Source organism: Mercenaria mercenaria, chromosome 8 (assembly GCF_021730395.1).
Source record: "Mercenaria mercenaria strain notata chromosome 8, MADL_Memer_1, whole genome shotgun sequence".
NCBI lineage: Eukaryota > Metazoa > Mollusca > Bivalvia > Venerida > Veneridae > Mercenaria > Mercenaria mercenaria.
In genome coordinates, this window is record NC_069368.1 from 4,542,189 (window position 1) to 4,561,286 (window position 19,098).

The 19,098-nt window shown below is 34.6% G+C and overlaps 2 protein-coding genes across 2 annotated transcripts; one reads left to right on the plus strand and one right to left on the minus strand.

The window, feature by feature from the left end:
• Positions 1 to 2,126: 2,126 nt before the first annotated feature.
• On the plus strand, positions 2,127 to 12,393 carry LOC128559155 (uncharacterized). The gene is made up of 4 exons (XM_053550354.1): positions 2,127 to 3,491; positions 8,537 to 8,768; positions 9,772 to 9,876; positions 10,789 to 12,393. The coding sequence occupies exons 1-4, from the start codon at positions 3,308 to 3,310 to the stop codon at positions 10,961 to 10,963; spliced, it is 696 nt and encodes a 231-aa protein (XP_053406329.1). The 5' UTR covers positions 2,127 to 3,307; the 3' UTR covers positions 10,964 to 12,393.
• Positions 12,394 to 15,122: 2,729 nt separating this feature from the next.
• LOC128559156 (uncharacterized) lies at positions 15,123 to 16,309 on the minus strand. The gene has a single exon (XM_053550355.1). It carries the CDS (start codon positions 16,226 to 16,228, stop codon positions 15,296 to 15,298), a length of 933 nt encoding a protein of 310 aa, XP_053406330.1. The 5' UTR covers positions 16,229 to 16,309; the 3' UTR covers positions 15,123 to 15,295.
• Positions 16,310 to 19,098: the final 2,789 nt, after the last annotated feature.

The window sequence follows — 19,098 nt, forward strand, 5'->3', positions numbered from 1 at the left end:
CTAATTCATGAAGAAAAATTAGCAGAACTGCTTGCGGAGAACAGGTAAGTACTGGTAAATAATCAAGGAACATTTGTTACGTTATCTGTCCGCCGTTACATAACTGAACAAATGAGAAAAACGGCGCTAAACAAAGCTGTCCGTTGGTCGGTAGAGAGCCCAGTGTAGAACTGTTCACCGAAATCATTTTGTGGTATACAAGTTTAAACCCTTAGACGTACGCATACACGTGCGCCTTTTCATGAAAGTATTTAGTTCTTACGAACTGGTTTCTCGTAAGAAAAAATAACAGCTTTAAACTAACCCATGTAGTAAACGTGTGACGCTCAGACTAAAATCTACAGAAACGAGACTTCTTTACGCAAAAAACGAGAAAACGAAGGACAATATAATTAGCATGCATGCGGTGTCTGACCGCAACATACACATTGTCCCCTACAGGCAAATTGCTGATGTCATAATTGGTCAATAATAGCCACGATATACTATTTTTATGAATTATTGAACTCTTTCATTTTTGTTTCCGTTTTTGTCTTTAAGTTGAATTATAGGTTTTTACAGAGCAGCAATTAAAATAAAACGAAAATAGCGCGTCTTGATAATTTTACATGTATGTATACATTAAAAACAGAAATTCAGAAGTCCAGCCATCAGTCATTGTTTATGTAATTATGATAATTATTGTACGTACATTTACATATGCATTAACTCATCGATAAATGTCCGATGATAACCCTGTTTGCCACATCCGTGATTATTTTTTATTTGGGAATTGGCTATCTATAGAACAGTATAAATAAAATATATGATTAATAATGGAAGACTATTTAATTATAATAAAAGGGTAGTGTTGTTGACGAAATGATACAGTTCTGTTTTTCGTGGAAAGTGCAAGGTACGTAAATTTAGTTCTTTAATAATAAGCTTACTTAATTAATCTATATATTTAAATGGTAAAATTGATTTTTCTTGCCAGAAAAATCGAGTTGTTTAGGGACTAAGCACACATTTTCGGCGAAAAATAATTATGAAAAGTGTGTACTGTGAAAGTGCGTGACTAGTGGTACAAACTTATTGACATAAGATTTTTGCAAGATTTTTTTTATAAATAACCAAACATATTGTGCAGAAGGTAGTAAACCGTTGCAACGTTTTTAAAATAATGCAGGAAATATATATTCTTCTTGTATTTTACCAATCTGTAACTTATTTTCACCCACTTTATCCTTTTTTTCAATGTCATATATAGGCCTACATTCTATGCCGAACTTGGTGGAAATGAACATGTTGAAAATTTTCACCAAAGCTGTGGGCGAGTAGCTTTAATGTCGCGGAATCGAGAACTTGTTAGCAATGCACGCTTTTCGTTACAACGAAACGTTAAATTTGAAATAATAAAAAAAAAAAAAAGAGAAAAGGAACGCCGCCCCGCTCTTGGCTACCATGAACGCCTACTCCTGTGTAGTGACGTCAATTAATTTTGTGGTAACATATTATTTGTAAAACAAAGCAAGGCCAGCTAAAATGTTTCTGAATTTAACATCCATAAATTACAATTAAAACCAACATGTAATGATGTATGATCTTATGGCCGTATGTTACGCCTTAAAATGAATATACTATTATATATTTAAGGTAGTGGGTCCATGACACTCAGCAATCACCGTGTGATTATTTGAGTCGCACCATGAGAAAACCAACATAGTGTATTTGCGACCAGCATGGATCCAGATCAGCCTGCGCATCCGCGCAGTCTGGTCAGGATCCATGCTGTTCGCGAACGGTGTCTCTAATTGCAATAGGGTTTGAAAGCGAGCATCGTGGATCCTCTCCAGACTGCGCGGATGCGCAGGCTGATCTGGATCCATGCTGGTCGCAAATGCACTATGCTGGTTTTCTCATGGCGCGGCTCATTTATTCTCGTTTGGCAATTCGGCATCCTTCGGACGTAAATGTAGCTAAATGCGCACATGACTTTTCGTGAAAATAAAACAATGGAAATCGCATACGGAGAATACTGTAATTACGATTCCACTACCTTAAGAAAGTTCCGATAACAAATGTCAGACTGACACGTAATAGTTTTTGACGATTGAAACTCACCAAAATAAATGCCGATATATGTGAAAATCAATAGTCCAGTGTTAAAACGCCGAACTACGAATTCTGGGCTCCCCGACCTCCCCAACTTTAATAACCTAGTCTTTTGAATATTACTTTAATTTCCAGAAAAAGACCGAAAATGACCAACCAAGTCGGCCGCACTGGAAATCCGCGGCGGCTAAGTATCATGTGAAATCGTAGAAACACAATTTCTTTCCGATGTTATTTTTCAGTTTAAATTTAAACAGGACATAAAGCAAAAGCTTTTTGACTTTGTAATTTGCCTTGAACATTAAGAATGACGCATCTCATTAAGGTATGTCTATTTTTAAATAACACGTGCGTAAATTTCCTAATATAAGACAGCAATTATTTTGTTAGAATTCATTCGATGTAACTTTGTGCCATTTTAGTTAGTGAAATTATACTGTTTTTATATATGTATATATAAGTATGAAAAATATGAATGGCTGAATCTACTGACTTCAGTTAATATAGTTATTGTTTTGCCGAATAATCTGACAACATTTCTTTTTGATACCAGGATAACGATCTATTTTTTAAAACAGAACAACATTACTTTTTTAAATCACAAGACAAAGTTACAATTAAAAAGTAACAGGACAATGACAACATTTTCTCTTCTCATAACAGGACACAGTTACTTTTCAAAATTAATAGGACAAAGTTAACTTGAACAACGTCACTCGTAAATAGAAAAAGACAACGTTATATCTTTTAATAAACCGGGTAACTTATCTTTTAGTAACAGAACAAAAATATTTTTAATTAACAGGACATCGTAATTTTTAATTAACAGGACAACGTTATTTTTAATTAACAGGACAACGTTATTTTTAATTAACAGGATAACGTTACAACAAAGCAGGAAACGACTGAGCTCGGTGTCTGTGAACACAAGGTCACTTGCGACAGCGATTCAAGAGCCACTGGTACCAAAAGGATCATTCAACATTTCGAAGTTTGTTCTAGTATCGCAGAACTAATCTTAATTCCAGTGGCCCATATATTATCAAAACTGTCAATTCTCTTGTCGACTAAAGGATATATTAATTTATTTTAAGAAATTAAAATACTTGAAGAATAGGAGATACAGTAAATTTTGAGTCCAAGTGCCATTTTCAGGATTGATTTGTGCTAATTTCCGAAGGACTTTGTTGAGCTTTGACATAATCAGACAATTATGAAGCTATTATATGTGTTGGTTGTGATGGTTGTTGCCATGGTGATAATGAGCTCGCTAGAAGCTGCAGGAAGGAATTCGAGGGAAAGAAAAAACAAAAACAAAAGGAAGAATAAGAAAAAGAACTTGAAGGGACCAAAACATTGGAAGCGTGAAGACCCAACCGATCTGAACAATTTATTGCGTAAGTATATACATCATGGCAATATATTTATAAATAAGAAATATCTTTAAAAAAGATGATGAATTGTAATAAGACAAGAAGTTTATGAGGTTTTCATATCATTTGTGTTATTCTGTCATCTATCTAACATTTTGCAAACAGCAAAACTGAACACGACACTTTCACAATTTGAATGGTTCCCTTTTAATTTTTCACTAAAGTTTCGTAGGGGTGCAATTTCGTTTCGTTTTTTTTTCTACGACGAATAATTACAGCAGTGGTCTGGAACATACTTCTCTACCTAGAAGACTTTAATCGATCGGATAATCACACCCGTATTCATGTGTTTTATTAAACTTATCATTTTCAGACATATCAATATTCTTGCTAAATATACTGAGCGAAACGTAGCTTTAAACATTAAGGATAAACGCTTTGTCTGATATTTCACTCAGCGATGCACAATCAGCAGAGAGAAAAAAATAGTCAGCCTCGTCCAATCAGACAGGGTGTTGCATAAATCTTTCATTTTGATGAATTATCTATAATGCGTTATCAAGTAATTTGATTTGCAAACTAAAGTCACGTGGCATGGGTCACGAATTCGTTCCTAGACGGCGTTCGCCGAAAAAACTACATTTAAGCGATGCAATAATCTTACTTTACCTTTAATCGTATACAATTTATTTAGCATTGGATTGGTTTGACGCAGAATAAACATATATGAGTAAATTGACAATGGTTTTGTAGAATACTATAATGTTTTATATGCTGTTAAATTTTCATGTAAAACTATGCTTTCTTTCTATGATTTGATGACTTCGAACTTTCTCTCCGAAACATGGACCTACGTATATCTTAAGAACATGTTTTACAGAGAAGTTTGAGCTCCGTCACTCTTCTTTATATTTATTTTATTTGTGTAACACTTTTTTTTATTCGAACAGATAGTCAATTATTTATATATGTATTGAATTCCGGAAAGGGACTGCATGAAGGGGCCACACTTCTGGACAGTTCAGCGCCTTTAAAAATTTACCATTTTTAAAGGGCTTTACATGTCTTCGTTTTTGATGCATTTGCAAAATCGTACGAGTGTTTAAACTTTACATAACTAGGTAAAACATCGTTTTTGACAATTGTTTACATTTATTTCTTTACAAATGGTATTCTTATTTAAAGGGGTACAACTCCTTTAGAATATTTCAAGTATCCAACTCTGTGGGAAAGAACAGTAAAACATGTATTTGACAGATAAGTTGTTGGTCAAGATGCTGTTCATTTACTAAAAAAATCTGTTGTATCGTGATATACTGCTAAACCTTAAAAAATTCCCGTACCCACATAATGCCGGTCCTAAAAACAAGGCGTCGCCTGTCAATCAGGAGCCCCTTCTTACATTAAAAAAGGGAGTGACCAGAGACTTTCCCCGAGGTATTGCCAACCAGAAATTATTATAGTTCTTGTCTATCAGAAGTTATTATAGCTCTTGTCTATCGAAGTTATTATAGCTCTTGTCTATCAGAAGTTATTATAGATGTTGTTAATCAAAAGTTACTAGATTCTATATCCATTGTCCACCAAAATTATTTGTAGCTGTTGTCAGTCAAAAGTTACAAAAGCCCTTGTCCATCAGGAGTTATTATAAGTCTTGTCCATCAGGAGTTATTATAGGTCTTGTCCATCAGAAGTTATTATTTTACTAAGGTCTTGTCTGTCAGAAGTTATTATAGCTCTTGTCCATCAATCGAAGTTATTATAGCCCTTGTCACTTAGAAGGTATCAGACTTTGGTAAGTTTAAATTTTCCCAATTTAATAACATTTTTCAAAATAATCGGTGTCGGATCATTCCAAAACAGATGAAAAAATAAAAGAATGAATATTATAATTTCTGGTTGGCAGTCAGTTCCAAATTGTACTAGAACATACAACCTGTTTTCGCCCCGTCAACACAAAATGGCAGAAATCAGTCATCATCTTTTTTACCAGGGAAATAAATCTCGTTCGATTGTACTTATTGAACAAAAAACCATGATTAGTTGTTTAAATTACGTACCCACTCTATTCAGTATTATATATGTTATATATTGCTTATACTGCTTTATTTCCCGGCCATACAAACTTAAGAGAAGTCAAAGATAAAAAATCTAAAAAAATATTCAATGGTTTGAATCACAGGTGCTCGTCCAGTCTTGATGCCCATATATGCCCATCTCCAGCACCCTCCCCCCACCCCCGGCCCACCCCACCCGCCCCAATAAAAAAGTTAAAAACACTAAAATGAAAAAATATTTTTTAAAAAAATTTCTATAATTATACTGATACATTCAATGTATCAGTATATAGTAAAAAAAATCATTTTTTTTTCGTTTTATGATTAAAAATAGTTTTTCACTTTTTTATGGGAGGGACCCATATATAGGCACCAAGATTAGACGAGCACCTGTGGTTTGAATAACGATAATCTTCAATGTGTCGTTAGTCGATAAAATTTTGCCAGGGGAAAAAATCAAATAGCTATTTAAAAATTCACGATAGGATTTATCCCTCTTGACATAATTATGTCTTTTATGTAGTATTTCTATTTTCAAGAAAGTATCCTTTTATAAATTAATGAGAAAAAAATCGCCATTTGCATTTCATGTGCAAACATTCGGCACATAACGTTTTATTTAACTGTTGTCCGTTCGACTGTCTTTGTGTCCATGTTGGCGTTTTGCGCCGTAGAGTCTCCCTTCTACACTCATGGACATCCTACAGGGTTTAATGGCTCCATCAGAAGTCATTATAGCTTTTAACCATCAGAAGTTATTATAGATTTTTTACTCTAGAAGTCATTATAGCTCCTGTCCAAAAGAAGATATTATAGCCTTCGTCCATCACAAGCTATTATAGCTCTTGTATATCAGAAGTCATTATAGCTCTTGTCTGTCAGAAGAATAGCTCTTGTACTAAAATCATGATGTATGGCAATCGCAGCTTTTCGTTCACTGCTCCAAGCTCACACGCTAGCTTCTTCTAAAAGCCTGCTTAAACCCACTTCTTTGTACTTCTTTGTGCAACATTTCATTAACAGAACGACACATTTGTTTTCCTTTCACAAAACAGCGTAGAAAAGTATTTTATTATATAGTCGCTTAATTGTGTTTGTCTTGTTTTGTCTATATATTTTACATTTATAATTTTTGTTAATGTGGAATGCATTTTTTTGTATGCGTATGTTTGAATTGCAATTTATTCTGTAAAACACTTTTGAACGTGTACATGTGCATGAAAAGTGTGCTATATAAATGTGGTAAAATAATAATAATAATAATAATAATAATAATAACAATAATAATAACAATAATAATAATAATTGTCGGTCAGAAGTTATTATAGCTCTTTTATGTCAAGGGGTACTATACAATAGCTTTTTCCCTCAGAACGTATTTGAGATATTGTCTGTTGGATGTTACTGTATCTCTTACCACCAGGAAACATTACAGAAGTTATAATAGTTATTTTTTCGTCAAAAGTTACTATAGCTTTTGTTCATCACAACTTATTATATCTACTTTTGATTAGAAGTTATTACAGCTCTTGTCCATGTTTAATCGTTATTGCTATTATGCGTCAAGGCATACCGTAGACTAATATTTAAAAGGTTTGAAAAGAATTTTAAACACACAGAAAGAGAGAGAGAGAGAAAAAAAAGAAACAATACCTGTGAAATAAAAACGGTCATCATTAATTTGGGACAAAGATATGGGTGAAAAGTTAAGTCGGGTAGCATTGACAGGAATTCGACCTAGATATCTGATCAGGTTATGAAGTTCACTAGGTTTGTACATGTAGCCAAAATATCAGTTTCTTGTCCAGTATACAGTCAACCTTGTATTTAAGGTCACCTCAATGTAAAATAAAAACTACTACTTAAACCTGCTTTCTTATTCCACTAGCTATTTTCTCTCTCGCCAATCCATAAATAGTTCAAAGCCCTCTGTCAAGACCCCACCTGTCAACAAAGACCACTTTTTTTTTCATTACCAAAGTGTGTCGGTCTTTGCAGACAGGTTTGAGTGTATTTTTATTCGTTTGAAATAATGTTTTCTAATCTACCTTTTAAATGGAGAATGCAAGCTTGAATAAGCGTCGGGGTTAGGCGTTGTATGACTTTGCTAAATTTTAAGGTAGGCGCATTCTTTAAAATATAAAGGCATGAAAAAACAACTTTTATTACATAGATCATCGACAAAAATTATCTAGCGGAAATAATGTGGTGTTTATGACATGAAAAAAGTTGTAACAAAATAAAAAATGTGCTATTGTATGTTAATATATGGCGCCTTTCATTGCACACATAACTGGCATTTTAATGTACATTTTTGTAAATTTTCACTCCTGGTTATCAGTATTGATAATTTCCGATCATGCCATCTGCGAAAATGGAACTTTTAATTTTGAAAAAATAAATAAGTGTGTAATGTCGTCTGGTCCTTAATTAAATTTTTCATGTACACGGTTATCAGTTATCACGGTCCTTTCTATCACAGTTCGGAAAGTAATCGCCGAAAGGTTCCGACTGACTTTACATGCTCTTTCATCGACAAAAATATACAGTTCACCACCTTGTGTCTCTAAAACTGTTAATATGCCAGAACTGTACTGGTACCGTGTCATTGTTCGTATGTGTGATGTTTATCATCAATGAATCCAGTTCATTTTATCATAAGATTGATTTTAAGTGTCATGACCCCGTCGTCGACATCATCTTAATCAGCACTATATACAGCCATCGCTGTCATCGTCATCTTCGTCATCATCATCATCATCATCATCATCATCATCATCTTCATCATTATCATCTTAGTCATCATCGTTTTCATTATCATAATTAAACCATTACCATCATAAATATCACCATACCAATTGTCATCATCATCATCATCATCATCATCACTAACACCACAATAAATAATAATAATAATAATAATAATAATAATAATAATAATATCATCATCATCATCATATTTGTCCAAAATAGTACCTTTTTATATGCATTTTCATTTTCTTTGCTTTACAGCTCGGTGTTCGGACGGGGGCGGTACAGGAATACCAACATTTTTCAGCGGGATGTTTTTGTCTCCAAGGGAAATTGACACACTTGTGAAGGATACGAAAGAGGAAATGAAACCGTCGACGGCGAGAAGATCAAAGACCAGATACGTCCAGAGGAACAGACTGTCAAAGAGAATTGGCACTATATCTACATTTGCAGCTCCGTCAAATCCTAAAGACCAGTCATGCTGCGAAACGTAGGGCATTTCTCAATTAAGATTCTTCTCGTATTTTGCTTTAAAGCCTCATAATTTGACACATATGCCTGTATGTATGCGTTTTTCATCTCTGATTCAAGCGGGGAGGTTGATACTGACACTACAGGTTAAAGGACACTAATTCAAATTTTTCTTTGTTTCATATGTAAACAACCTCAGGTCATATTTGCGTATCTTTATAGAACAACACTTTCTCTGACACCTACTTTTTCATGAAAGTTCTATTATACATTAACGAAAAAGTAAAAAGAAGATAGGAGTTGAATATAGTTTCTGTTCAGTCTGTGATGGTCTGCAATGAAGCATATTTTCTCGTGTCCGTTCAATAAACCCCTACATGCGACTTAAATCTGCAAAACTCGATCCCTATCGTTGGTATATAATATAAGAATCTTTCACTGGTTGAAGGTACGAAATGAAATATCTGGCTCTCGGGTTACTGTTTGGATGGCAACGAGGCTCAGCCGAGTTACCGTGAAACAGTTACCCGATAACCAGATATTTCCATCCGCACCTTCAACTAGTGATAGATTCTTTTTCTTGCATACCGTACTATTCAACAAATAGAAGAAAGAAAATAAAATAAATGCTTTTTAAAGCACTATTTAATTATAGTAGTGCATGAATTTATTCATTCATTCATAAATTTAAGCACGTGAGTCATCTTACACCCCGGAATAAGCCTTTCCAGCACCGGCAAAAGCACGCGAAAATCCTGTCTGGCATGCAAAAAAAAGATATCTGTCGCATTCCAAGCCGAATTCATTCTAGCAGTGAAAAGGTTTCAATTAAGCATCCGTTCTTGGCGAAATTGTAGAAAAAAATTAGAAAAGTTAGGATCTATATTTGTACTTGTACCTGTAAAGGTAATTGACCCCATAATGACTATCGGCAATAGCCGTACAATTATTGTATTTTCCGTATAGGACCTTCTCCGACTGGTTGCTTGTATGACAATATATAATTATTTTGTACTTTGCAGTGAACTGAAGGTGACGGCTCCAGGCCAGGTCATGGTAGATGGTAAATCAATGTCTGTAGTGCACATGAATCATTCCTACCAGTACGTACAGGAAGGAGAGTGCGTGTAAGTACTTCCGGGTCAAAGATTATAAAATTAAAGTTTGGAAATCCGTGTCAAAAACTGTCAAATGGCAGCGTTGTATTCTTTAGCTAGTCTCCAACCTCGGCTGACTCCAGAACAACCATCAGCCTGGCACAAGCCAGCTGGATGTATTTCTTACATGAAATATTTCTACGGTCGAATCCGCAGTGGTAAAGGGCAAGTGACTCACGGAATCAGAAATCTCCTTCTTTATACAAGCTTTAGACCTGGAGTTGAAATCGGTATTGACTATCGAACTTGGCGAAATTGTTAATTATGCATAAATCATGTTGCTCATATTTTGATCTTCACAGTCTAGATCTTTTTAGGATATTAAGGAAGGCTGTATTCTTGCAAAATCTGACATCGTAACGAAACAGGATCAAACTTTTAAGGTACAAATCTAAATTTCAGACACATACGGAACATGCTGTAATTTGTCATGATGTCGAGTTTCTCTCAGGCACAGTGTAACATAAATGCTACGTAGAGTATAGCCCGTGAACATGCCCCTTTACATGTTCTGAATCAGTGGTTTTGTTGCTATTTAGGGATAAAAATTACTTCTCTACAATTCCCAGAGAGTTCAGCCCAGACAATATAAATTTTTGTTGCCAAAGTACAGCGGTCAGTTAGACCGGGGCGTACTGGAGTCCGAAAAATGTATGGTGGTGGTGTCGGTGGTTTGAAGGTTTGAAATAGTACACTCCTAAAGCATTTTTAGCTGTACACAATATAAGTGTGTACGAAAACTTAAAAACAACTGGAAGATTTTAAACAAGAGACTGGAATTTTTTTTTAATGAAGATCTTTTACTTTTAAAAATAGTATCTAAAATATACCCTTTTAGTGAAAGATATGCACTTGACATCTTTTATTGTTTTTGTTTTTCAGAACCCCTGGCAGTTCTTGTCGTGGTATTGGGATATGCACTCAGTCTTACAAATACTCTTTCATGCTTTTATATGACCCGGATTTAGTAGGAAAAGTAAACCCGCCTGTCCGGTACGGTAGAGTTCCTGTCAAGTCACACTGCGAGTGTATGAACATTGGCAGGGTCATAAAATAATCCGAGGACAGACATTGAGAATAAAGTAACATTTGCGAATACGTGTTCCTTGTTTTGTGCACCTGTACGAAAAAAGGACCTGTTTTACAGCTGTAAAACGTCTGTAAAAGACCTGTATTTTGAAATTACAACTGTAAAAGACCTGTAGATGGAAAAATGATCAGAAATACAGTTGAAATTTTCAGGTGTGAAATATGATGGTCTCAATTTACAGCTGGAAAAATTTTACTGTTGAAAGTTTCAGCTGTAAAATGCTTATTTTTAAAAATTACAGCTGTAACATTTTTGGAGGGAAACATGAGTACTGTCAGCCATCTTTAATGCATTTTGGCAAGAAATAATTGAAATTCACACAGGCATCACATCTTGTAAAATTTTGGAATTTAAAGCGGTATAGAGTAAGTACAGATGTTTAATTATCTATTATAGTTGTAAAAGGACATGTATAAGTACATACATTAACTATTTACTCCTGGAAGCCGATAAGTTTATAAAAGAAATGATTACAAGATTGTCATATGTTTTCATGACTGACAAAGCAAGTTTTATAAACAAGATCTGCATATGTTCTACTTTGTATCCTCCTCTTGAATTTTGCTGTTGCTATACTGTAATCGTACCACATATACTTTACATACTAGATCATTTATTTTGCCATTTTCATAGTAATTGCTACCTTATCTAAAGAACTGCAACTCATCCTAAAACTTTTTGCATCTCTACTTTCGTCCCTTAAAATAATGCCCTCTTTTTCAACACCTATAACATTTCTACAGCTGTAACTTTTGGGCATTTTTACAGCTGTAATTTTTTTTTTTCATTTTTACAGCTGTAACTTTTTTTTACAGGTGTAGCTCATTTGCATATTTCGAACTGTTTTACAGTCGTTTGACAGCTGTAAATTGAAATCTACAGCTGTAAAATCAATGGTGTTATATAAAATCTACAGGTGTAAATTTGGTATAAGCATGACTGTTATTTTGAACAAAAATACAGGTCTTTTACAGCCGTAAAAAAATTCGTACAGTGAGCTTTCCGACAGTGCTGAAATAAACAAATCCCTGTCAACAATCAAAGCTCAGCTTAATAGAAAGGTTCTCCTTACGTCTGTCCCGTTAAAAACGATTGATTTCACGTTTTACAGTGACGTCTGTCTCGTTAAAAACGATTGATTTCACGTTTTACAGTGACGTCTGTCTCGTTAAAAACGATTGATTTCACGTTTTACAGTGCATTTTGCCAACTATTTTTTTGATGTTTATATTTCAGCCAATCGCTCACTGTTTCATGTATTTCATTTATGCCATGACCCGAATATCGTGATTTTGTATACTGTAGTGGAAAGAACCTTTCAATAAGCAATTTGTTTCTGGTCCTATCTCCACTCGTCATTTTATTGTATTATCTGTTGTGAACTATATGTATCTTGAAATTACTGGCGAATAAATATGTTTAAACTAAAGGTTTTTGCAAATTAAAGTGTCACGTTATTGTCAACTTCTGTATATTTCTCCTAAAACAAAGACAGTGCCTGCATATTTTCCACTGCCAAACTCGTCTAAATTAAAAGAAAACACCATTCGTTCTTGTGTCATTTACGAAAATGATAAAAAGTCCAAGCAAATTTTTTACATCTTGGCGTTCGTTGAACTTGCAACAACAATCCAAACAATTGAAATGCTACTCCGAAACTGACGTATAACGCTTTGATTGTTGTTGTATTCAATGACGCCAAAATGTCGCTTTATACAGTAAATAAAAAAAATATAGTTACCCGATCAGTGACTGGTATAGTTCACTGCAAAATAGGAATGCAGTAACTCTATTGTTGCGAACTGAAAGTTATAGTAGGATGTTCATTTTTTTTCATTATCATTTTTATAAAAAAAACTAACTTAAAAAATACTACTTTATGTTTTCTGTCTTACAACGGTTGATTAACAACTATGCTACTCAAACAGTAAAAGTAAAATAGACTAGAAGATGCTTTTGTAGAAAAGTGCATGTCTCCTCCAATGCATAGTCATATAGGCAAGAAGTCAATAGGGGACTTTATTCCCCATTTTCATGGGTGTGTTTACATACCACGGCGCATCATTTTCACGGCAACATTATTTCAAGGTCTGAATTACTATATTCCAATATATTAATATATTTTAGATTACGACCGAATACACACATTGTTAAAACATCTATATATTACAGTGATGGGTCCGTAATGACATTCGGCAATTTCCGTAAGATTTCGTATTCTCAATATGCGATTTCGGCATTCTCCGACTAGTCGTTCTTTTGGCGAAGAATGCCGAAGTAGCATTAGGAGTATACCTAAATGAACGTAAATTGCCGAATGTTATTACGAGTCCATTATATATTATTGCTTAAAACGTGTACCGGAGAAAAAAGTATAAACTTTTTTACGCCGATTTTGGGGCCGAAATTCGGCCCCATTCCCCAGGCAAAATAATATACTTTTATCCCCAACTGCACTAAAAAATTCCCCAAATGCAAGTCGTTTATATCAGCGAAAATTTCCACCGCCGATGGATTAATAGGTCTGAATGTATATGCGTTCTAAACACCACTTCAAGAAACGCCACAATCGGAATATCTCAGATATTACCGTTAGCGTCGGTCATCGGGAATTTCCCTTTCCAGAATTTCTGATTCGCGGATATATTTATCTACAACAATCCGATTCGCGGATATATTTATCTAATAACAAGCCGATTCGCGGAAGTAATGAACGAAAAAATCTGGAGATATTGTTAAGTCGAACCACTCAAAAACAATTTGCGCGATCGTGAAATGATTTCAGTCGCGTTCATTTCAGTCGAGGCGAAGATTTCAATCGCGTTCATTTCAGTCTACGCGTAAACATTTCGGTCCGCCCACGTTCTTTAAATTTCAGTGAAGAAAGTTTGAGAAGCAGTTCGTTTGGTTCTTTCACGCGCCCAATGTAAACCATTGATACACGGGGGACGGATTTCTTAAAGCACCTCCCAAGAGCTTCAAAACAAAGTGCTGATCATACCTTTCGGTGGTATTTTCGCTTCACAGTAATATGTATGAAATTCATTGTAAATTGAGATTTATATATAATGCAATTAAAAGCATTTAAAAAGCTTTTTAAAAGTCATCAAATAAAAAAGGACAACTCTATTTTTGATAAATGACCTTATATTAAGTTTGAAATACAAAGGTCAAAATAAAGAACTAAATATCAGTGCTTTATAAACATCTAAATAGTGAAAAATGCCCATTAAAGGGAGATAATTCAAAAATTGCAAACTATTCAAGGAATAATTTCATACATTGAGCAATTACTTTAGCTTTGAAATGAAAGTGTTCTTGAAAAATGATTTAAACATTTTAATGAGAAGATTAAAAACTATTTTTGATTCAATGTGAAATTAGGATGAAATGGTTCATGGGCAAATTGCTTGCCGGTTAAAGTATAAAATGAAATAGAGATTTTTTTAAAAAAAATGGCTTCTAATTCTGGCACTTTAGGGTATGAAATGGTCTCAAGATTTTGCAATTGGCTTAAGTCATGGCTAAAAGTGTGAAAGAGCCAGGGGAGGCCTTGATCTTACTCAATCTGTGTTTTGGGTTTTTTTCACATATAAAAAAAATTCCCCAATTTGGTATTTTACGACGCAAATTTCCCCTTCTGAAAGGACCCGCCACCTTTCCCCAAAACCATAAAAAAAGGGCTGAGTTGCATGATAAATATGATTGTTTAACTGACATTACAGGATTTTTTCCCCTTTTTTTTTTTTTGAAAAGCTCTTAATTCCATTTGAACCAACTGATAATTTATTCATACAAAAACGGGACTATTTTTTACAATGACCATTCATTTCATTTTGTAAACTAAATTCACAAAATGCTTGCTTAAACAAGTGCTCATTTTATCTACCTCACACCTCTAGGTCAATTTCGTCAAATGTATTTTTCGATATGGTATTTAGATTTTTGCGGTAATCCGAAGTTTTGCTTCCAACAAAAAGTCGTACGAGAATTGTTAATATTCACTCGTGTAAAGTTTCCAACAGAGATTTTTTTACACCCGCATAAAAGTCAGAAAGATTAATCTTCGAAAGTTCTATTTAAACAAAATGACAACTTACAAAAAAAAAAAACAACTAAAATTGCGTAGTCGTTCTAAAATCTCTATTTAAACAAGTGCTCATTTATATTATTTTTTCTAACATATATACCGTCGGAAAATGATATGTATCAAATATGTACAACAGGAATAGCACTTCCATCAAAATGTCGCACGGTATGTGTTAATATACACTCATAAAAAGGGCTCCTACTACTTGGTTACCAAACTGCTTTGAGTATGAAACTAGCAACAAACCCCAATACAAGCAAACGTCCTAAAACCGGATGTGCTGAACCTGCTGTGCATTTGTCTTCCTGGGGTGGCGGATCTTCGCACGTAAAGCTGTCGATATTGTCCCTGAAATAAACATGAAGTGTTGACCTTCGTAAAGTTCTCAAGCATGTTGGCACCTCTTTCAGCAGACTATCGAAAAAGTCTGGTGTTGGGTATTCATAACCGACATAAGTTGAATTCAAAACCGCGCCAAGTGACCAGACAAAGCCTTGGAGTTTGCCGTGGTAATACAGCAATGCAACTGGAAAGAATGTCTCACAGCTCATGTCCATAGAAACTTCTTTGAAATAATGAAAACCCATTTTCGGAAAGCATAGTCCTTGCACCCATTGCGTTTCGTTCTGATATTCAGTAACTTCAAGAATATCAACTTCCGGATTAGGTCCTGTCTGAATGAATAAATCCTGTCCAGTTCCGGTACGACGAAATTGCTGTTTGGATCTTCCCCCTTTACATATTATGGATGGATTAACAAAATATGTTGTAAGCTTGTAATGATTGCCGTCGACAATAAACGGCGGCTGCATACTTTGCGGCGGGTAGTTATTTTCTAGTCCCATGGGCACCCCTGTTTGCATGCCAGCTATGTAACCGTTGACGTCATACAAAGGAATAACTGCAGCATCACCATCTTTCATGTATTGTTTTCCCCTGAAGTTTCCATTTTCACAGTCATCCGATACTTTGGTAAAGTTCATGGCTAACGCCTCAGCTTCAGTCCTGGGTGCATCTTGAAACAGTTTGAATTTAAGTTTTAAAGCATTTCTTAAATTCCCCGTGTCAGTAATATAATCAGCTAATGCGAAATGAAAAGCGAGAGAACACAGTGCAAAATCAATCAATACTGTCCTGATCATTTTCAGCTTTACACAAAGATATTCTATATGACGAATATTAAAATTCTTTCAGTTTGGCGAAATATTGTAAACCCACTGTAATTTTTTGCGCAGATGTACTCACAGGGCATAACCAACTACTAGAGCGGAAATATCTTATACTATGGATAGCCAAAGCTGACTTGTGCTGTCAAGTTATATCAAAACATATTCTGTGGTATGATCGTCAAAACTTGTGTAAAATAAATTAAGCTATGTGGTTGCAAAATTCATTATGCTCTGTGGTTTGGCCATTTTGTTCTGTACAAGCCTCTCCCGGTCCAGGCATTGGAAATTTCTGAGAGGCTCTTGATTGTCTCCGTCTTTACTAAGAGGCCAGTACTGTTTCTTCTCGGGAAGACGGCTTCGCGTGTATCTGTGTGCTGCACACCGGGCACGTTAAAGAACAAGACTGTCTATGCCCTTACGAGTTAGCCGGGCAGGCCTGTATATAAAAAGGTTTTCTCTCTCTGTGTTCTGGTTCTTTTTGTCTCACTCTGTCCCTCTGGTCAGATCGATCTTATATTTTGTGATTGATCGTTACATCTTGTGCAAAAATCATTTTGCTTTGTGGTTAATTCTAGCGCAAAATTCGTCATACTCTGTGGCTTGGTCATTCTGTTCATTATATTCTATGGGCAGATCGTTATAAACATATATCATTTGATACATTTCTTCAACTTCTTCTTTTATCTATAGATCATCACGATAGACTTCCTAGATACAAACCGAAAAATAATTTGAAGTTTAATTCTTCACAGGCTTGGGGTTCGTATAATGACAATCAACCATTATCCTTTCGTAAGAATGGAGCATCTACTGCATGCTGGTGTATCAATCTTTCTTTAATGTGGAGCTGATTAATTATCTGGAACTTGAAACAGCCTTACTACTGAAAATTTACTATGGGCGTTATCCGAAAAAAGAAACTTTGATTCACATCTACATTAGCATCAAGTAAGCTGACCATAATTATAATTCAATGACGATTCTTACGTTTTGTTGCCGATATTGAAGGTACTAGGACATTACAGTTTACCTTATTAACATGGGCATTCTTACCACATTCAGATACCTTAATCCCTAAAGAGTCCGATATCTTGGGCCATGGCCTACGTATGCGATCTGATCAAAATGAGATTTAGAATTGTTGAGTGGTGCATGCGTGTAACTCGCTAACTGTAAGAAAAGTTAAGCGATGTTTATAATAAATTGTTTTGCTGCAATGCTATGGAATCCCGGTGCGACATGCTTTTTGCTATTTGCTTTTTGCGTTTTGCTATTTGCTTTTTGCGTTTTGCTCTTTGCTCTTTGCTCTTTGCTTTTTGCTATTTGCTTTTTGCGTTTTGCTCTTTGCTTTTTGCGTGTTGCTATTTGCGTTCTGCTTTTTCGTCAGTTTCTTCTGAATTTGGTGCCATATGTCACAATGCAAACGGTAAAAGATGTTGGAGATTGGCTTGATGCCAATGGATTGGGGGGCTATAGGGATAAAATTTCCAGCCCTAACTTTAGCTGGGTATGTGAATATTGTAATTAAATTACAATGATTCCGAGTCACGGTTCAGACTTAATAGCTAATGTGGAGATGAGTTGTAAAAGCAGTCCAGTTAACTCTGACAGGAGAGCAGTGCTGGCAGCAAGGGGACCCGGTTTCACATTTTTCTCACTATATGATTTTGTGACATTTGATGTCTGCACTTTCATACATATCAAATGTGTGTATATGTATCTGCACACAAATGACCAGTAGGAATGCAATCCTGAGGTTATTATGGCAGTTTACTAAATCTTGCAATTGTCAACAAGTAACATACTTTATACTACAATATAATGCAGTGGTTTTAAAGTGGACATCAGTCTAACCTTACTTCTGTATTCAATTTGATAAAATTTGAACAAGGAGGTATAACTTGTGATCAAAGTATACATGTATTAGTTAATGTTTATAAATAATAGCTACTGCTGAGTTTTTAATTATCCTTTGCCATTTTTTTATTCATTTTTTATGCATTTTATGATTTACATACTACTTTGCTGTATCAGTATATTTACATAAGATGTAAACAATATTATAGTCTTTTGTTTTAGTTTTAATTTATAGAAAATGTATCTTTTTCTGAAGGATTACATACATATGTAATATTTAATATTTAGATAAATGTCTCTGTTGCTAAGGGATCACTTCTTGTAGTGTAAAGAAACACACTTACTCTTGTAAGAATTCTAGGTGCAAGTCCTAGCAAGAAGCCCTTTGCATATTGACAGATCTTTATATGCACATAAACTGCTAAGCAGTTATCTAGCCTGACTAAAATGTGCAGTTTTAATTTTTTAAGCAAAATGAGTATTTATTCATATAAATGAACATTTCAGTTTCCTACTAAATTTTCAGTTTTTATCCTTGACAAGATATTAAATAGAAATAAATTTAGGCGTATAAAAATTGTTTGTTACTAGTATCCCGACCTACCCTAAATTTTGGCCCGACCCTAAATGTTTTTATGACCTTTGAGAATATTTTTTTCATTTTTTTAAGAAAAATTTGCAAAACTGCACTTTTTATGCTCTAAACATGGTCAGTGATGTTAGAAATCAACTAACTAATGTTCTAAAGGCATAACTGCCTTATTTGTATTCATTTTTTGACACAAAAATAATTTCTGAAAAATCACCCCCCTCCTCAAAAAAAAAAAATGTTCCGACCTACCTACCCTAATTTTTTTAGCATGTTACCGGAAACAAAGAATTTTTTAGGCCTTACTGATTGAATTAATACTGAAAGTGCAGAAGGACCCATTACATATGCAGAAAAATGGCTAAAAAACACTGCAAAGTCATAAATACTTGTGTCA

What these genes read in the sequence shown, in the direction of transcription:
- LOC128559155 (XM_053550354.1), top strand. Translation starts at nt 3,308, where the DNA reads ATGAAGCTATTATATGTGTTGGTTGTGATGGTTGTTGCCATGGTGATA. An exon ending in CGATCTGAACAATTTATTGC is followed by an intron (nt 3,492 to 8,536) that starts GTAAGTATATAC and finishes TTTGCTTTACAG; the next exon opens with CTCGGTGTTCGGACGGGGGC. An exon ending in GTACAGGAAGGAGAGTGCGT is followed by an intron (nt 9,877 to 10,788) that starts GTAAGTACTTCC and finishes TTTGTTTTTCAG; the next exon opens with AACCCCTGGCAGTTCTTGTC.
- LOC128559156 (XM_053550355.1), bottom strand. Translation starts at nt 16,228, where the DNA reads ATGATCAGGACAGTATTGATTGATTTTGCACTGTGTTCTCTCGCTTTT.